The sequence below is a fragment of the Balaenoptera borealis genome, assembly GCF_965194805.1.
Source record: "Balaenoptera borealis genome assembly, chromosome: 15".
Classification (NCBI taxonomy): Eukaryota; Metazoa; Chordata; class Mammalia; order Artiodactyla; family Balaenopteridae; genus Balaenoptera; species Balaenoptera borealis.
Window position 1 is genome coordinate 51,626,942 of NC_138871.1, and position 18,494 is coordinate 51,645,435.

Consider the following 18,494-nt stretch of genomic DNA (forward strand, 5'->3'; position numbering starts at 1 on the left):
TCCGGGAAGATCCCACATGCCGCGGAGCAACTGGGCCCATGTGCCACAGCTGCTGAGCCTGCGCTCTAGAGCCCGTGAGCCACAACTACTGAGCCCGTGTGCCACAACTACTGAAGCCCGTGTGCCTAGAGCTCGTGCTCTGCACCAAGAGAGGCCACCGCAGTGAGAGGCCCGCGCACCGCAACGGAGAGTGGCCCCCGCTCGCCACAACTAGAGAAGGCCCGTGCGCAGCAACGAAGACCCAACGCAGCCAAAAATAAATAAATAAAATAAATAAATTTATTTTAAAAAATAAAAAAATAAATCCAGAAATAGACTTCACACAACTTCCACTGCCACCAGCATGGTCCAGGCTACCATCACCTCTCAACAGCCTCCTGCTACTGCAATAGCTTCCCAACTCGTCTGTCTGCTTCCACCGTTGCTCCCCTACAATCTATTCTCAGCATAGCAGCCCACAAATTCCACTAAAACATAAGCCAGATGAGGTCACTCCTTCATCCCAAACTCTCCAAAGGAGGTATAGAAATGGACCAGAAATTCCAAATGCAGCGTCACAGAACACTGAAGGTCTAGCAGGGGCGGGAAACTCTAGGTTTACGGTGGAGCTAATCAGCATGGTGCTTGGGGGCTTAGGTGCAGCTGCAGTGAAAACAGCTGGTTCAGTTGATGGAGAATTAAAATGAGCAGGTCACAGAAAACGGAAAGGGCAAAGGGGCTAGGGACTCAAAGGGCCGGGAGGATGGGACTGAGTTGACTGACCCAGAGATCCCCGAGACAGGATTCAAACACTTTCATACTGTGAGGACTGGGCACGACCACCAGAGTCCGCCTCTACAGTGGCACAGAGGCCAAGGAGTTGGCCTTTATGTTGAGCACGGAGGGAAGCTGGTGATGAGCTCTCAGGTGAAACAGAATAAAGCGTTTTGGAAGGTGACTAGCAACTGCCTAGAGAAGAGGCTCAAAGGAGATGGAGCTGCAGGCAAGGAGGTGAGGAACAAGGGGTTTCAGGTCTGCGGACCTAGTCTGGGGACTTGGACCCGGAGTGAAATGGGCATGTGCAGGAAACTCAGCAGAAAGGAGCAATATATTTAGAGACTTGGGGATGGAGGTGCCGGGAGAAATTTCACCCCTGAAATATACACTAAAATGACACAATGTTTATGAAAGAAACAAAGAGGAGCCTGAAAGGGCTCAGGGTCCTTGCTTGAAGCAGGGTTACAAGTACCTTGGGAGGTACTCAAAGGCTTAATAAAGGATTAACTGTACAATTATTCCAATTTGGGGGATTAGAAAGATTATATCAAAATCAATTGGGATTTGGTAATTTTGTGAAGCTTACTTTAATAAGTTTTAGTTTCCTTCATCAGATTTTCATAGAGAGACTGAAAGTTTGATATAAGTACGAATTTATTGACATCAATTTCCTTAAGCTATTATTCCAACACAGAGAGGGTACCGAAGAGCTGAAGACAATGATAATAAACCCACAAGATCTGAAGTTTTCAAGGCCCACTCCCTCCAGAACAGAGAGAGAGAGAGACAGAGACAGAGAGACAGAGAGAGAGACAGGGAGAGAGAGAGAGAGAGAGACAGAGAGAGAGAGACAGAGAGAGAGAGAGAGAGAGAGAGAGAGAGACAGAGAGAGAGAGAGAGAGAGCAGGAGAGAGGGAGGCAGAGAGAGAGAGAATGAACAAGTCTTCAAAAAGAAGTGGAGACTGCTTTCAATTACAGCAAGAATTAATGACAGTTTGACAATTTAAGCATTTTATCCAGAAACACATACCTATTCCATAGATACCAAATTAATTACCATATCACTGAGTCTGAAAATATACAAAATATTTGTTGTTCTTACATACTGCAATTAAAGCCTAATTTTAAAAAGTGCACAGTAAAAACAGCATAAGGAAACCTACAATATCCATGGTATGTGTCCTGTTTTCCGTTTTACTGTCAACATCAAATTCTGGATTTACCTTACTGGTTACAAATATATTTTAAATACTTCAAGGCCATTTACAACACTGACTACTTTACTAGGTCCAACAACGCTCCAGCTTCCTGAAGGCGGCCAGCCCTGGACGTGGAGTCTCGGCCCCGCAGCTCCGCGCAGCAGTAGCAGCTCTGCAAAGAAGTCACCAACCAGCTCTCTGTAAACTATCGACTCTTGTTCTTTTTAGAATTCCCCTGTGCAAAGAAAAATATCAACAATAAGAACGGCAACCTCTAGAAAAATCATTCACGCGGTTTAGACACCAAGCTGTCTGGAAGCCATATTTCACTGTGGAAAACTTTAGTTTCCAAGAGGGAGAACAGCTGATAACCTTGTATCGCTGACTTTTATGCAGGAATCACATAGCGGTTTGTTACTTTTAACTCTCCCCACTTTCTCCATCCATGAACCTTATTCCCCTGGGGTCTGAGGACAGGCAATAAAGAAAGAAAAGAAAGCTATCTTGGATTTATCAAACCTCAAATATTCATTTTGTTCCAAAGACAATGTAGTTTATGATTTCATAAAGCTGATAAAAAATTTTAGCCTGAACATGTTCCTTTGCTGTTGAAATAAACACCTTTTAAAAGGTCTTAATAGGTACTAATTTTGAATATGTGCCAACTAACACCCCAATAGTAATGATTACTGTCAAGGGGAAGATCAGATACCAGTTGAGAACAAGTTAGAGAGAAGATGTCTTAACTTATTCCCAATTCCCTCACATATCGAGATTTGGACTTTCCAGTTTTATGTAACTTTTCTTCCTTCTGGAGAGGTTCAAATTCCTACATTTAACTATTACATATAAGTACTTTTCTTTATTAAGTAGGAAATGATTGCAGAACACAAACATTAAGAGCAAGATCATAGCAAACAAATGGTTTCAGGACGTTTACTTGGTATCCAATGGAGACCATGTCAACTCAGCCATAAGATGATGCTATAGCAATTTAAATGACTAATAAATGGGGGGTGCAAAATATAGGAACCACAGAATGATCAAAGAAAGGTTAACAATAGAAACTACAAAGTGAAGAAGGATCTCTAACTCAGTGTTTTATTAATGACAGATATTCTAAGGACTAGATTGAAAAGTTCTAAGAGGGCTTAAAACTTCCCTCACTTCTAAAGTGGCTGCAATACAATTACCTTTGGGACAATGAGCTTTGCTATACCCCACATTAACCCTTCTCAATTCAGAACCGAATGTCTTCTGCAGCTCTGAGGTCTGAAAACTTTCCCTATAATTATTGTTACTTTTTTACAAAGGTTAGGTGCTAAAGCAGGCTTTCTCCTACTATTCCCACTAACACATGTGCTTTCTAAATGAGTCGGCTATTGCCCTGATGGAATATCAAGAGGCCAAAAGGGTTAAAGGAGGTATTCTTCAAGAGGACCAACACTCCACCCTCTACCTCCAAGCTCAAGTTCCTGAAGCACAAGCAACTGGAGAACCCGAATCAGAACCACACTGGCTGGTTACAATCATCACAAGATGTCCCAGGAAAGCATCACAGACATTCTCTGAAGCAGCCAGAGGCCAATCAATAACACGAAACTACACTGAGAAGCAAAATTACATAACGCAGATTCTAGTGCATGAACATGATACATTTTCCAAGGAGATACCAACTGAGCGGGATGCTGCTCTGTACCACCGCTGGCAGATGCTAAAATGAAGCTATGGTTTGTTCATCTCTCTGTCTTCCCCAGTGCCAGCACACAGCAGGAACTCAATACATGCCTGCTAGATCAGTAAGGGGCAGCAGTGGATTTCAAAGAGCACAGGCTGGAGACAGTAAATCCAAGCTGCTGGTGGCAGAGTATTGTCTGAGTTTCCAAAATATGCCAAGCATCTGAGATGATGCATGAAACCAACTCTCTGGCCTCTTGAAGCTTACCTTGCATGGTAAGAGTATATACATTATGATACAACAAAGAGACATGATACGTGGATATGCCTTTCAACACAAAAACATTACCAATATCTACTGACCCCAGCCTGGACAAGCAGAGGCTTTATGGGAAATGAAATCTAAGAAGTTTTTGGAATTAAAAGGACAAGACAGTCCTAGGTTATATGAATATGTATGAGAATAAATTTGCTAAAGAAGGTTACTCTTCAACAGCACCATTTTAGATTCACATAGATAGAGTAATCCCCATCATAAACCCCCCAAGAATCCTCCTAACTAACAGAACAGTAGCAGAAATGCCAAAAATGCCCAAAATGCCAAAAAGCAACGGTCACAGTGTTAGGGTCTCAGAGGTCAGACCTTCTCTCAACTTATAACTCAATCAAAGAATCTTCATTCTACTTTCAGATAAGAAGACAAGTGAAATGATTTATAAACACTTCAGATCTCTTAACCTTTTGTTCCTGAAACACACAGCAATGAAATACCTTGTATTAAATACATTAAATATTAAATATTACACTGCAGAGAGACCCCTTCCTCCCCTACCTTACTAGACATCTTTAGTGTGTCAATCTCTTCTCTCTGTTTAGATAGTGTCTCGTTCATGCTGCACAGGTGGTCGCTCATCATACTTAACTGATCCTCATAACTCCTCTTGGTAGTTGTCAGCTCATCCTAAATGGCCAGGGAAAAAAGAAAAGAGAAAGCAAGACCCCACTGATCATACCACTCTAAAGCTTTTTTAATTTAGGAAAAAAATGTTTGAAAAGTAACCTATCAAGATGACCTATCTGATCAATTAATGTGAAGGTTAAGCCACAGGCCTAACAGGAGAGCAAAGTTAAAAGAAACAGGGCAGAGGTTTTTCTCAGCCTTCAAAATATGTACGGAATTTCTTTGCAAAAATGAAAAAGTTTCCTTCTATGCCAGGGATAAAAATGTCACAAAAAAAACAAGAGGGCTATATGATCTTTCTCAATTCTCTTAGGTTTTCCTGAACCTTCGGTGACGTGGGGAAGGCGATCTCTGGCACATTCCCACTACCCCACACCTTGACGGCCCACCGCCCTCTGGGCAGGACCCTCCCTGGAAGAAGCACCTTCCTCTCTCTTTCCATCTCTCGGGGCTCTCTTTGACCTTTTAAAATCTAATCCTGTGCTCCTAGCTAATCTGATAAACAAACTTGAAACCAGGAGGAAGTGCATGAATTATTTCTTTGCCTGCATCACATTTATATTTAATAGGGGCTTTCCGGAAGCTAAGCTTTAAAACAAAGCAGTGAGTAAGGAGGAATATTTTGCAGCCCTACCTTTCAGTTTACGTCAGTTTTATGAAACAGTAAAGAGAAGGAACAGAGTCATATGAACAGAACAAGCCTCCCACCCACCATGACAAGCATTAACTGGGAGGAGGAGAAAAAGGAAGGACTCTGGGTAAATAAGTACTATTCAAAGAAATGCTGACTGCAAAACTACTTACAATTAAAATCAAGTCAGAGCAATAAATAATACAACTACTTCTTGCCTGACATAAATGAGATGTTACTTTAAAATGAGTTAGAAATAAAATGGTTAGAAAAATGTTACGTCTAGAGGTCAAATGCCACCATTTGAGAAAGGAAATGCTGATTTTTTTGGCCCAAGGACTTTCAATGAAAAAACATACTAACAACTGCTTAGCTAACATGAACTCACCTGAAGTCTGCTGATGTTCTGACTGGCTACTTTCATCTCTTCTGCCAGCGCCTCTTTAGACTTTTCAGCCAAGGCCAGTCTTCTAGAGAGTGCTCGGCACTGTTAAGTCAGAAAACATTCCATTATCCCAGGGACCATTTCCCCAAACCAAATTTACTTCAGGGAAGGTTACTAGAAAACAATCCCCCAAACTGAAAGTACTTCCTCCCTTCCTTCCACAAATATCTCCTGAATGTCTACAGGCCTTGTACCACACACTGGAGCACACGAAAGAAAGATGTGGTCCTCACTCTCATCATTTTAATAAGGGAAAAAAGTCTACTAACCCAAGCTCATAGATGTTTTTTCCTAGCTCTAGCCTGATGACCAGTGGCTACAAAACCACCAGAAGTTTCTACATTTACCCAGGATTCATTTACACCCACACTGGATGAGAAGGGAAGTGGTTATTTCAAAAGTGATCAACGGCATCATGCAATATGAATCCTAAGATACTTTTCTTGTGTTTTAAGCCCTTTATTGGAGACCATATCACAGGAACAATAAAAGTTTTACAGCCCCACTCTACAGATGAAAAAAAAAAGTGAGTGCAGGACTTTAAAGATCCCACTTGCTTTCTTTGGGGATTCTAACCAAGGCTACCCAGAGACAGAGTAGATCAAGAAGAAAAAAGAAAAATTCTATTTCATACTATTGTTCAAAGAGGGCGTGCCATTAAAAGGATCACTAAATCTTCTGATAAACCATGAGATTGACAAGGAGGATCTGTTAAGGACATGTTCGAATGTTATGTCAACATCAGATGCTTGGACTGACCATTCCAGTAAAGTAGTACAGAGGGCTACCGCTCCCTGTTTACAGACAAGGAAAAACTAGAACAATTTAAAAATTCTTGTATCACAATTGTGCTGAAAGAATTTACTAAGATAAGCAAATCTCTTGGAAATAAAACAGCCTCAGAAATTCCCCGGTTACTCATTTCATTCCTCACTGGAGAATTTCAGGAAAGTTCAGCCAACCAAATCAACCACCCTCCTTTAACCACACATCTATCTGTGCGCTCAGCACTGAACCTGAAAAAGAGGGAGAGAGTTTTGCAAAGCACGGGTCCTCATGAGGATGACAATCAAGTCTAAGAGAGTAACTCAGAAGGCAGTTAGGGATCCAAACCAGGCCACCGTGATGGGCTGCGTGCACCGGGTGGCTGGGATGGTAAGCACTGCAGCAGTTCTGTGGTGAGTTGTCCAGCTTGCCGTCCTCCCCGTTTTCTACAGCTCAACAGCTATCATTACTGATCATCTTATCAAACAGGTATGTATCACTAAGCTAGGCACAGCATTTATTTCAGCAGGAGAAAAGAAGCAAAGCCCCCCTCCACTCCTAGCAACTGGCTTCCTATCAACGTCTCCGTCTCTGTAAAACAGGAGAAAATCACAAAGTCGCATCCCAGTGAAGGGTGTTGTCTTTCCTTTGTCAATTTCCTTAACAGTTTAAAGCATTATAATTCTCCGTCTAACATTTATAACTAACCTTTTAATAAAAAGTTTCTCATCAGAGACCTTACAGGTATTCTTATATATTGAGCAACATCCATTCTATCTTATCATTTGTTTCTCACTCTTTGATATCTGTAATTCCTTCCTTCATTCTCTCCCCTTCTCATCAATGAATTTGTATAATTTTATTATCTTGTATAGTGTTTTTCTAATCCTCTTAAGAAAATGAACTATTTGGTGAGGGAAGAAGAAAATGTAACAAAAAGAAAGATTTTGTATTTTTTAAAGGTTGAAAGAGGTTACATTTTGCATTTTATCACTTACAAAAACTGATTTCCACAAGCTGTCATTTAGAAACTAGAGTATTAAAAAAAAAAAAAAAAAAAAGAACCAGGCATACTTTGCTTTGAATTTCCCTAAACGAAAATTCCTTGACCTATGAATGTTACCTGCCTATAACTCTCTAAAACAAGATTATAATTATAATCTATAATTATAATGCTCCAAAACATGCTACATAACCATAAAAAAGGCTACCTGTTATATTCACTGCAATAAAGATTTTTGGTTGGTATGTGGACCAGTCTATATGAACTCTAACCAAATCCATATTGTGGACACACAGACCCTGACCTCTCTCTTCTAGTGAACAGCAGAAGGCCAGGACACTGACCTAATTCCTGAAGGGGTTAGAAAAATCCACCTGATCCAATTAACTCTCCACTCACCTCAGCATAAAAATGCACTGACTTGCTATCAGCCAGCTGTAGCTGAGACGTCAGTTCCACTATCCTTGCCATGTAGTGATTTCTAATTAAGTCTTCCCGAGAGTCCACATCTGGAGCCTAAACAGAGCACACATAACTCAATAAATAAATGCCAGTGGAATGAAGCAGTTCTGAGAGAGAGAGAGAGAAAAAAAAAAAATTAATATCACTTTAGGAAAAAAAAAAAAAAAGACATTTCCTACATTTTCCTTTGAAATTTGATGGGAAATCGTAGTTTTCCCACCCCTCGGAGAAACTTCAGACAGGGCAGGTAAATATATATTGCAAATTTCTTTTATTCAGCACCCTGCCTATCTCACAATGAAGCTGAGACTTCAAGAGAGCAAAGCAGAAGTGAAGTCTTGGGAGGCCCACCACCAATGGGGCCATGTCTCTCCACTCAGTTTTTATTTGCCACACACCTAACTTTCAAAATCTCAATCTGTCTGACTCCTATGTCCTCCTCTAACTGGAAGAAAACAGGTGAAAGGGGAGCATTTATTGGAACTCCTAAAAATCTGAACATTCTTTTTTCCCCCAAATTATCTTAAAATAGCTCTAATACTCTTAAACATACTATCAAATTAAACTATTTCTATAATGAACAATTTATGGTCCTTGTCCCAGACTAGTTTTCTACTAGTTACTCTAGCAATGACACACCACTCAGTTTAGTTTAAAAATACATGCAGAAGTTCAAGGTTACCTAAAGTATAAGGCTAATAAGGAAATCAAAGAATTTACCTGAACTATATTTACCAGTTTACCATACTGACTGGAAAGCTGAGTGACTTCAGTGTTTTTTTTAATGGTTATTTGTAAGCTTACATCTTGTAATATTTCAAAACTAAAATGTGCAAACCTATCTGACAAGCCAAATCTGACCTGGGTTCAGTCACTTGAGGGCTGAAAAGAACTACCAAGCCCACTGATGGTCAAGGCCCTGAAAAGCCCTGCTTTGCCAGCCGGCCCACTGGGAGGATAATGGCTTGCAGCCTCCTGCCACATGCCAGCGAGCTTGTCAAACTGCCAAGTCAAGTCATTCAAGGAGGCGATCACAGACAGGCTGTAATTTATTGGTGACAGTTAAAACTGACCCAGAGAGAAAAGCAACATGGATCCACATTTGCTAGAATTGTCAGAAACGCAATTAGATGAAGCTGACTTTTGCCGGATTTTGTCAACAAACATGTGGCAAGATGTTTACTAACAAACAACATGATGTTAAGCACACATTACCTCACTGTCAGACGTCCTGGTTAAAATCCCAATCTAGAACATAAGGGAAAAAAGCTTTAGAACAGACTGCTTACACTTCAAACTAATAGCTTAAACACTTGTAATGCTTTTCTCTTCTTGGTTCACACTGTTTCAAAGCACACTTGTGGGAATTCCCTGGCAGTCCAGTGGTTAGGACTCAGAGCTTTCACTGCTGTGGGCCTGGGGTTCGATCCCTGGTTGGGGAACTAAGATCCCACAGGCTGCATGGCGCGGCCAAAAAAATAAAATAAAATAAATAAAAATAAAATAAGCAACATTAAAAAAACCCAAAATGAACAAACAAAACAACAACAAAAAACCAAGCACACTAGCAGTGGAGCTCTATACGATTACCCTCAAATCAACCATCTTTCAATACAAAGAAGCTGGACCTACAGATAAGTAACCACAGTCATGATTTCTGTCATGAGGCAGTAATGGATAGTGACCATCACTACTTCCTCTATCAGAATGCTGTTAGCTGTTTTCACTGAAACCCAACAAACTGTCTGGGAAGAGAGAGAGGAAGAACAGTTTTTAACTCCTCTTGTCATTGCTACGCTTATTTCCAAAGCAGCGGCCAAGGAGACCTAAAGACAGTTTCATGGTGACCATAATAACTAAACATTCCAAACGCAAAACACAAACAGCAAACTCTCTGGCTGAAAGCTCAAAAGGATAAAGAAGAAATATCATTATGACATTAATAAGTATTCATTTCAGATTTGAACTAATGAAAAAGAATATGTATTATACACATAGTGAAGTGCTGCCAGGTTTTTTAAAGCTTGCTTTTGTGGATTCAGAGTTCAGAAACAGATAGTAGTCATGGTTCTTGAATTCATTTGATTGTTCACAGTGGAAGGGCATGTGCTTGGGCTCAATAAGTTAAGGAAACTATTGGAAACTCAGTTTTGATGGATTCTGTTAATCAGAGATGACACTCAACAAACTGTTTTCATGGATTCTAAATAATATCCTCAAGAGCACTACTCTGAACTGTGAGCAGTACATGAATGTCATGCCCACCCAGCTGTGAAAGGATCTTTTATGAGACCTTTTTTGATAGAGGAGCCCTAATTTTCTACACACTAAAGCAGGAACAGCAATTAGTCTTTCAGTGAAAAACCGTTTACAGTAACACTCATCACTTTAATTTTAGACATTCAAATATGAGTACATTTGGCAAAATAAATCACAAGCATGGGTTTTACCCCTTATCCCCTTTACTCCTGGGTTATGGTTTGACAATGTGGTACAGCACACAGTCCTGAAAAGGAATGGAATCATATAACTTCAAGAAAAAGCTACAACATTTATAATTTCAACATTTTCTCATATGCCGCTGATGAGAGTTTAAACTAATACAGTCCTTTGATAAAATAATTTGGCAATAAAGATCAAGGAATGTAAAAACATTCATGCCTTTTGACCCAATAACTCTAACCTTGAGAGTTATTGGGTTATCCCAAAGAAATCATCTGGATGCAGAAAGAATCTTATGCATAAACATGAGATGTTATTTAAAATAATAAAAATTATAACCAATGTCCAATCATAGGTAAACTAAGGCATATTCTATATAGAATACTGTGGAATCAATAACTACGTTTACATAGAGTTTCTAATAACAGGATAAATGTTTGTGTATTAATGTTATGCTAAAAGATTTTAAATTTTATATAGTATAATGTCAACCAAGTATGAAATTTTGTAGAAAAAAATGTTAACAGTGGTTGTTGGGTATTCAGGAAAATGTCAACATTTTTTTTCTTCTTTTATTCTTCTGTATTTTAAAATTATCTACAATGTACATGTATTGTTTTTATACTTGAAATATATATATTTTAAAATTCTGTGAATTTAAGCAATGCTTTTTAATTTCAGCAAAAAAAGATGGAAACTTGTATTTTTCTTTCTTGAGGTTACTGCTTGTTTTTTTTTTTTTTTTTTGGCTGCATTGTGTCTTCTTTGCTGTGCATGGGCTTTCTCTAATTGCAGCAAGCGGGGGCTACTCTTCATTGTGGTGGCTTCTCTTGTTGCGGAGCAGGGGCTCTAGGCACGCGGGCTTCAGTAGTTGTGGCACGTGGGCTCAGTAGTTGTGGCTCGCGAGCTCAGTAGTTGTGGCTTGTGGGCTCTGTAGTTGTGGCTCGCAGGCTCTGTAGTTGTGGCTCACGGGCTCTGTAGTTGTGGCGCACAGGCTTAGTTGCTCCATGGCATGTGGGATCTTCGTGGACCAGGGATCGAACCCGTGGTCCCTGCATTGGCAAGCGGATTCTTAACCACTGCGCCACCAGGGAAGCCCCTATCTTTTATTACAATAATTAACAGGGGGCTGAATGTTCAAATTACAGTCCTAGATATGTTAATGAAACATAATATGCATTTAACTTTTGCAATGCTATAGGGTTAGAAATAAGAAGTTTCTATCTGATGTAACTTTTTCGGCCCCAAAGTGCTTGAACCCAAGGAATCTTCTGGGGACTTGTGAGTTTCCTTTGTTAATCAATTAACTTTACAATGGGCACAGACTTTGCTCCAACACCCAAGAGGAAGACAACAGAAGGAGACACACACACTTAGTTCACTTAACTTTACTTAAGGCAGGATGGGAGGTTGGGGGGGTGGGGTGATAAAAAGAAAGGCTGAAAAGGAAACATCAGGGAAGGCAAAAAAAAAAAAAAAAATGCCGTTGCTTTTTCTCTCTATTGTCTCCAGGTTATTTTTGGCAGGAATCTGCCACGTGCAGAAGAGAAAGAGAGTTATGTGGGGAGACCCTTCTCTCAGCCTGAAATACTCTTCTCCTGCCTTGGCCTCCTGCTCATTTATGAAACCCACCCATGTTACCTCCTTTGGGATGTCCTCCCCAAGCCCTCCAGGCGACTTCTCTGTGATCCCACAGCACTCTGGACAGATGTCTATCCAGGCTCTCATTCCATGAGACTGAAAGCAACCAAGGGACGGGAATAGATTCACCATATAGACTAGACTGTGAAAAATGCAAGGAGGCCAACCAGGTCTTGGTTCTCTGATCCTGACCGTCAAAGACAATGCCCAAAACTGGGGTTCATGGAAAATGTGGCAACTCAACTGTACCTTAAATGATGGGAAGAGTTTTGAATTCAAGAAAGTCGAGGAGTTGGAAGGCAAAGTATATGAGCATGTAGGTGACAGGAGTTATGAATAAACAGGCATCCAGGCAAAAGAAACAGCTTGAACAATGACAGGGAAGCAAAAACACAAAAAACATTACCAGGAAAGAGAGCTCGGTTTGAGCTTGTACAGGGAAATGCTGAAGAAAGGTAGTTTGGAATAGGTGTTCACAGACCTTGAATGCCAAACTAATGAGTGGACTATATCCTATAGATAATAGAGAGCCACTAAAAGTCTAGAAGCAATAGAGTGCATAATCAGTAACATACTCTAGGAAAATTACTATGCTAGCACCTTATGAAGTGGGTGGGAGGAAAGAGATCCTTAACAGATGCAGACAGAAACAGCACACACATGCTAACCAGACAGACAACTTAAAGTTATAGCAACTTCCAAACTCACCAAACCCAAATAAAGTCATCATCACTCACAGCCCAATAGTGTTTGGTACTAAAGGTTTCCCATGTCCCTGGAAATCTTTCTCACTTACCTATGTAAGAATAGTGTGCTCTCCTTTGAAAATGTTCAAATAAAAAGACAGTCCTCAACTTTCAGCAATTGACATTAATGACTCAAATACACCAGTGTTGCCAACTTCCAGTACTTCAGAAAGGCAAGCCATGAACAAATACATTTGTCCGCTGATCTATTTTCTGACACCCATCAGAGCACAAGGCCATGTTGATTAAAAGGACAGGGTGTGGACCTAGATGTTCTGGGTTTGAACCCTAGATCCATCACTTACCAAGTGTGTGATTTCAGATGAGTTACTCTACCTCTCTGTCCCCCAGTTTCCTCGTCTATAAAATGAAGATATGATAGTACCTATAATCTCATACGATCTGTGTGAGGACTGACTGAGTTAACACACTGAAAAGTCCTTAGAACCGTGGCTGGCACATGATTACTGCAATTACTATCACTGTCATCAGTGCCCTGCCTGGTCTGGTCCCATGGTTACTCCCTGACAGCACCAATTACTGTTAGTGCAAATGGCAGAAAACGGAAGGAGCAGATGCAGGGAAGCAGGGAGAGAAGACAGGAGAAAGAAGAAATCAGACCCAGTGGAGAACAGTCTGACCTGATCAATAAGACAGGCTCTGAAGGGAAGTCCAAAGAGGAGTGCTGGCAGTGTGGCACTTCCCCAGATGGTACCCGGACTGATGTCAGAATTCTGCCCTGTGTGTTAAATGTTCTTCTAGGCAGTCATCTTCCCCTATCAGAGGCAAAGTGCAACACTTGTGGCTGAGACTCAGACCTGCCATCGGGGGTCACATAGGATCATCCAGTGAGCACAGCAGCCATTCACATCACTGCTCTGAGAAGTCTGCTTGATGTTTTTTACTTTTCTAAAAAATTTTCATTCTTTTTTCCTCCCCTACATTTTATTATGAAAATTTTCAAACATATAGAAGAGTTGGGGAAAAAAGTATAATAATCATATGTAGCCACCATCTACATTCAGTAATGAACAATTTGCTCATTTGCTTTATTTATCTGTGTGTGTATATATTTCCTGAACAATCTGAGAGTAAGTTGCAGATATGATGATACCTTACCCTGAGTACTTTGGCATTTATCTCCAAAAAATAAAGGTATTCTCCTAAATAATCAAAATATCATTATCAAACCTAAGAAAACTAATAATAATCCAGGTTTCTGACACTGTTGAGGTGCAGTGAGGTCTGTATACATCTTGAAAATAGAAGTTAATTTGTATATATTACTATCAGGTATGCTCTGAATCAGATGCAAGGGAGATGTGAGGACCATGACTTGCTCTTCAACAGCATCAGTGAGCTACAGGGGTAGCCTTAGGACATGGCTGTCAAGAAGTGCCATGGCTCTCCTCAAATTTCTCAAAAAAGGCTAACGAAAATATATTTAATGAGATCCTTCTAATTTTGAGGGGTATTTTTCCCTTCCCTTCCTGATTTCTCATTTTCTAGATTTTCTAAATTTTTTTTTTTTTTTTACAGTGGGCAGAAAAATATAATCAGAAAACTTTTCTCAATGTAACTGAATTTTATAATTCCACAGAGATGTTTCTTCACCTTCTAAATCACAGCAATTAAATATAAGGCAAGAAATATAAAGTTGCAAAATAACTTGTCAGTATATTGTCTTATGAAGTTTAGCTAACCTGATGGGTTTCTATATTATACATATGTCACAAAGCTTTATACTACCTAGGAATATACCACGTAATTGGTTAAAAATGGTATTTGTCGTCATTTCTATAAAAAGTTAGGCAGTTAGTCCTTTGTCAGAAACATAACCCCCATATCACCAATGTTTCAGTGGAAAAACAGAATCACCTTAAATTTGACTTACTATATCTTCTCCAGGAACACAGCCCTTACCATGGGGAAGTCTCGCATGTAAAATCAAAGAGAATTTAATAAAGTTGCTTTTTGAAGGGGGCATCCTGCTTACCAATCTGCTTTTTCTAGAGCACATGGATTATTCCTGTTATCAAGTGACATGTACTTTAGATGGTTAACACTGAACACTAAGATGGATCCCCACCAATTACCATTTAAAAAAAGAAGACACTTACCAGACTAGTGCTGTGAACGGGCTCTGGCACAGCCTTGGCGGACGTGTCTTCCTGGCCCACAGCGGTCACCACGGCGGCCCCTTCCTGGGCTACCCCAACCGCCTGCCCACTACTTGTGCTCTTCAGTTTATCTGCAGTTCGCTGGTTTTCTTTCTCCAGCTTGATTTTAGCTAACTGTGCTTCCAACATCCAATGTTCTTTTTCCTGCTCCAGTTTAGAAATCTTCTCCAAACTCTGCTGAACCTTGAAAGCAACAGAGAGTTCTGCACCTTAGAGGATGATGCAGACAAAACTTACCAGCCAAAAAAAATACTTTATAGAATGTAGACCAAAACTACTTCACAGGTGTGAAAACAAAAAAGGTTGATCCTGGAATAGGGAACATTTTATTAAACAGGATACAAAAAGCACAACCATAAATTGAGAAATTGAACTAGAATGAAATTTTAAAAATCTCTATTTATCACAAGGTATAATAAAGAGAGTAAACAGGAAAGCCACAAAGTGGAAGATGCATGTATCCAACAGTGGACTAATACCCATAACATATAAAGAACTTCTATAAATCAATGATAAAAACATAGACAACCCAATAGAGAAACAGGAGAAAAGAAGACTTGAATAGGCACCTGAACGTTACTATAAACATAAAAAAGAAGGTATTCAATGTCACTATTTACCAAGGAAAAGCAATTTAAAACCACCCAAATGAATAAAAAAATAACAAAACAACAAAAAACACCCAAATGACTAAAATGAAAGACAGAAAATACAAAGATGGACATGTTTATGGAGCAATTGGAACTATCATATAGTGCTTGGGGGAGTGGAACTTGGGACAAACACTTTGAAAGCTGTTTGGCAGGATCTTTGAAAATTGAACTTGTATCCTATGACTTAGCAATTCTACTTCTAAGTATATGCCCAAGAGAAAAACATGCATGTTTATCAAAAGACAAGTATAAGAACGCCCATAGCAGCCCTATGATAGTCAAACACTTGAAAACTACCCAAATAGTCATAAGCTGTAAGAATGGATAAATAAATTATGTATTTTCACACGATAGAATACTCAACAGGAATGAAAATGGACCAATTACAACTACACATAACATGGATGAATATTATAAATATAATGTTGAACAAAAGAAGCCAGATCTGAAAGAGATGCTACATAATTCTCATTTAATATAAAGTTCAGTATCAGGCAACAGAACAAAGAACGCAGGATAATGGTCACCTCTGGGGAAAGAGGAGAGTAATAACTGGAAAGGGGCATGAGGAAGGTTTCTGAGGTCCTGGCAATCTTTTTTTACAGGTATATACCTTACACGAAGAAATGTTCTTTTTTAAAAATTTTATCTAGCTACCGGTTACATTAATGTGTTTACTTGTGAAAATTCACTGAAATATATTAACAATTTATATACGTTTCTTTAAGTATGTTATACTTCAATAAGAAGTTTAAAAAGAGCTAATTTTCAAGGCAAATGAAAGCTGGAGAATTAAATAAAAATAAAAACAATCTTAAGAGTGAATTCCAAATGCTTTACCAACTATCATCGTTGAACAATTACCACGTACCACTGTTCACATTTTCCTGCCAGTATCCTACTGAAGCCTCCTAACAGTCCTACAATTCTCACGTCTCAAAGAGGAGAACTTGAAGTCCCAGCAGCTCGACCACCTGCAAAGCTAACAAACAGAGCCAGGATGTGGGACCTCGTGTGTCTGGCTCATAAGTCTGATTCTTTTCACCGTATCACACTGCCTCCCATTGGCTCAATTAATCCTTACGGGACCCTGAAAGGTAGATATTATCCTCGCTTTAGAGAGGCAGGATGTGAGACCCGGAGTGCTTATCAGACTAGCTTGCAGCTGGTCAATGGCAGAGTGGGAAAAGCAATAGCTCTGAAGTCAGACCATTCTGCTACTTACTAGCTACTATGGATAAAAGCTGTTTAATTTCTTTGAGCCTTACTTTCCTCACATAAAATAAGAAGGAAATCTAAAATAAATTTTTAAGATATTCCACATTTCACTGTCTCAGGAATTTTTTTAGGAATTATTATGTGGATTAAATTTTTAGTTTCAACATCCTCTTGAATTAATGTTGAAAAGATAAGTGATATGTGTCCAATGAAAATAAGGTCGGCATAGACAAAATACTGTCTCAGATGAATTTGTACTCTCTTTAAAATAAATATTTCCAAAACTAAAGCAAGCCAGGTGTTAAAGTAAATAAATGTCTGGCGAATGCTAAACTGCGGTCAGTTTGTACCAACTTCTGAAAAAAATAGTACCGCCTACCTCCACGTACCCCCCCAAATTCAACTGATCAATTGAGCGTTGGAAATTTTTCATTCCTGTCCATTTAGGAAATAAAAATAACTCACTGAGTCTCTAGCCACACCCCCCTTTTTTGCCTTATTATTTCAGACATTTAAATCTAGTACCTAAATAATTAATCAGCATGGCCAGAGTGTGCTGATATTACTTTATTGGCAATCATAACACCAATTGAATCAGGATGACTTATTTAGAGTATCAACAAATGGTTTTCAATGAATTATGCTTATGGTACTTTTTAGCATGTGTTAATTAACTTTACATGTTTACTTACATAGCCTTTTAAATTGCTCTATGTGTATGAAAACCTTCTATAGGGGATTTTATATTCATGCTCTTTAACAAGTACCATGATTTTCCTGATGCCATACCTGTTGTGCAAGGCCTTCTCGACTTTCAGTAGAGCTGAGAAGGACCCGGCGGTTTGCCAGTGCTTCTTCATAAGGCACAGATTCCAAGAGGGGCTATGGAAAAAGCATCATAAGAAATAAAGAAAAAGGTCGCATCATTTCTGTGATCTTACAAATAAGAATGCTAAATGAGGTTTGATAATAAAATTCAGATGTATGTCAACATAGACTAGTTCCTTTAATACACATAAAAAAGGAACTTTAAAAAAAAAAAGAAAAGAAAAAGAATGAAGGGGAACATGTCATACCAGTTATAAGAGACACTATCTAAAACCATAAGACTTGCACCAAAATAGACAGATGAAGGAATGGCATAGAAAATCTAGAAACAGACAAAAGCACATACAAAAATGTATTATGTGACAAACGTTGCATTTTTAAGTCAATGGAGAAAGGATAAGTCATGTAAGGACAATCAATTAATAATTTAAAAAAATAACTATTTAGACCCCAATTTCATACCTATATCAGAATAAATAAATTCAAGATGGGCTGAAGATTTCAATCTAAAAAGTTTAGACCACAAAAATACTAGAAGAAAATATAGGTGAACTGACTTTCCAAGAGTCACCTGAGAATCACCACCGTAAAGAAAAAGCCTGGTTTAATGATATAAAAATTTAAACTTCTAAATTTTGAAAAATTACTACAGCAAACTGAGGAAAAATATTTCCGACATAAACAAAGGACTAAAATCCTTAACATAGAACTCCTTCAACCCTAATTAGGAACATTTATTTAAAAACAGGTAAACAACTTGAACAGGAAATTGAAATAAATATAAACAGTAATTTTATGAAAGGATGTTCTATTTAAATAATAAGCAAAGAAATGAAAATTAGAATAGTAACATGGAACCTCATGTTTCTAAGATTGACAAATTAAAT

General features: G+C 39.0%; 1 protein-coding gene across 3 annotated transcripts in view; it reads right to left on the minus strand.

The window, feature by feature from the left end:
* Nucleotides 1-1,392: 1,392 nt before the first annotated feature.
* PPP1R21 (protein phosphatase 1 regulatory subunit 21) overlaps nucleotides 1,393-18,494 on the minus strand; it is a 65,727-nt gene continuing 48,625 nt past the window's right edge. For all 3 annotated transcript variants that reach the window (XM_082358049.1, XM_082358048.1, XM_082358050.1), the window contains exons 16-22: nucleotides 17,569-17,661; nucleotides 14,849-15,091; nucleotides 9,115-9,147; nucleotides 7,837-7,953; nucleotides 5,613-5,711; nucleotides 4,465-4,593; nucleotides 1,393-2,190 (exon numbers count right to left, since the gene is read on the minus strand). In XM_082358049.1, the coding sequence (XP_082214175.1) occupies nucleotides 2,161-2,190; nucleotides 4,465-4,593; nucleotides 5,613-5,711; nucleotides 7,837-7,953; nucleotides 9,115-9,147; nucleotides 14,849-15,091; nucleotides 17,569-17,661 (744 nt within the window). In that variant the 3' untranslated portion in view covers nucleotides 1,393-2,160. The remainder of the gene's footprint in view (nucleotides 2,191-4,464; nucleotides 4,594-5,612; nucleotides 5,712-7,836; nucleotides 7,954-9,114; nucleotides 9,148-14,848; nucleotides 15,092-17,568; nucleotides 17,662-18,494) is intronic.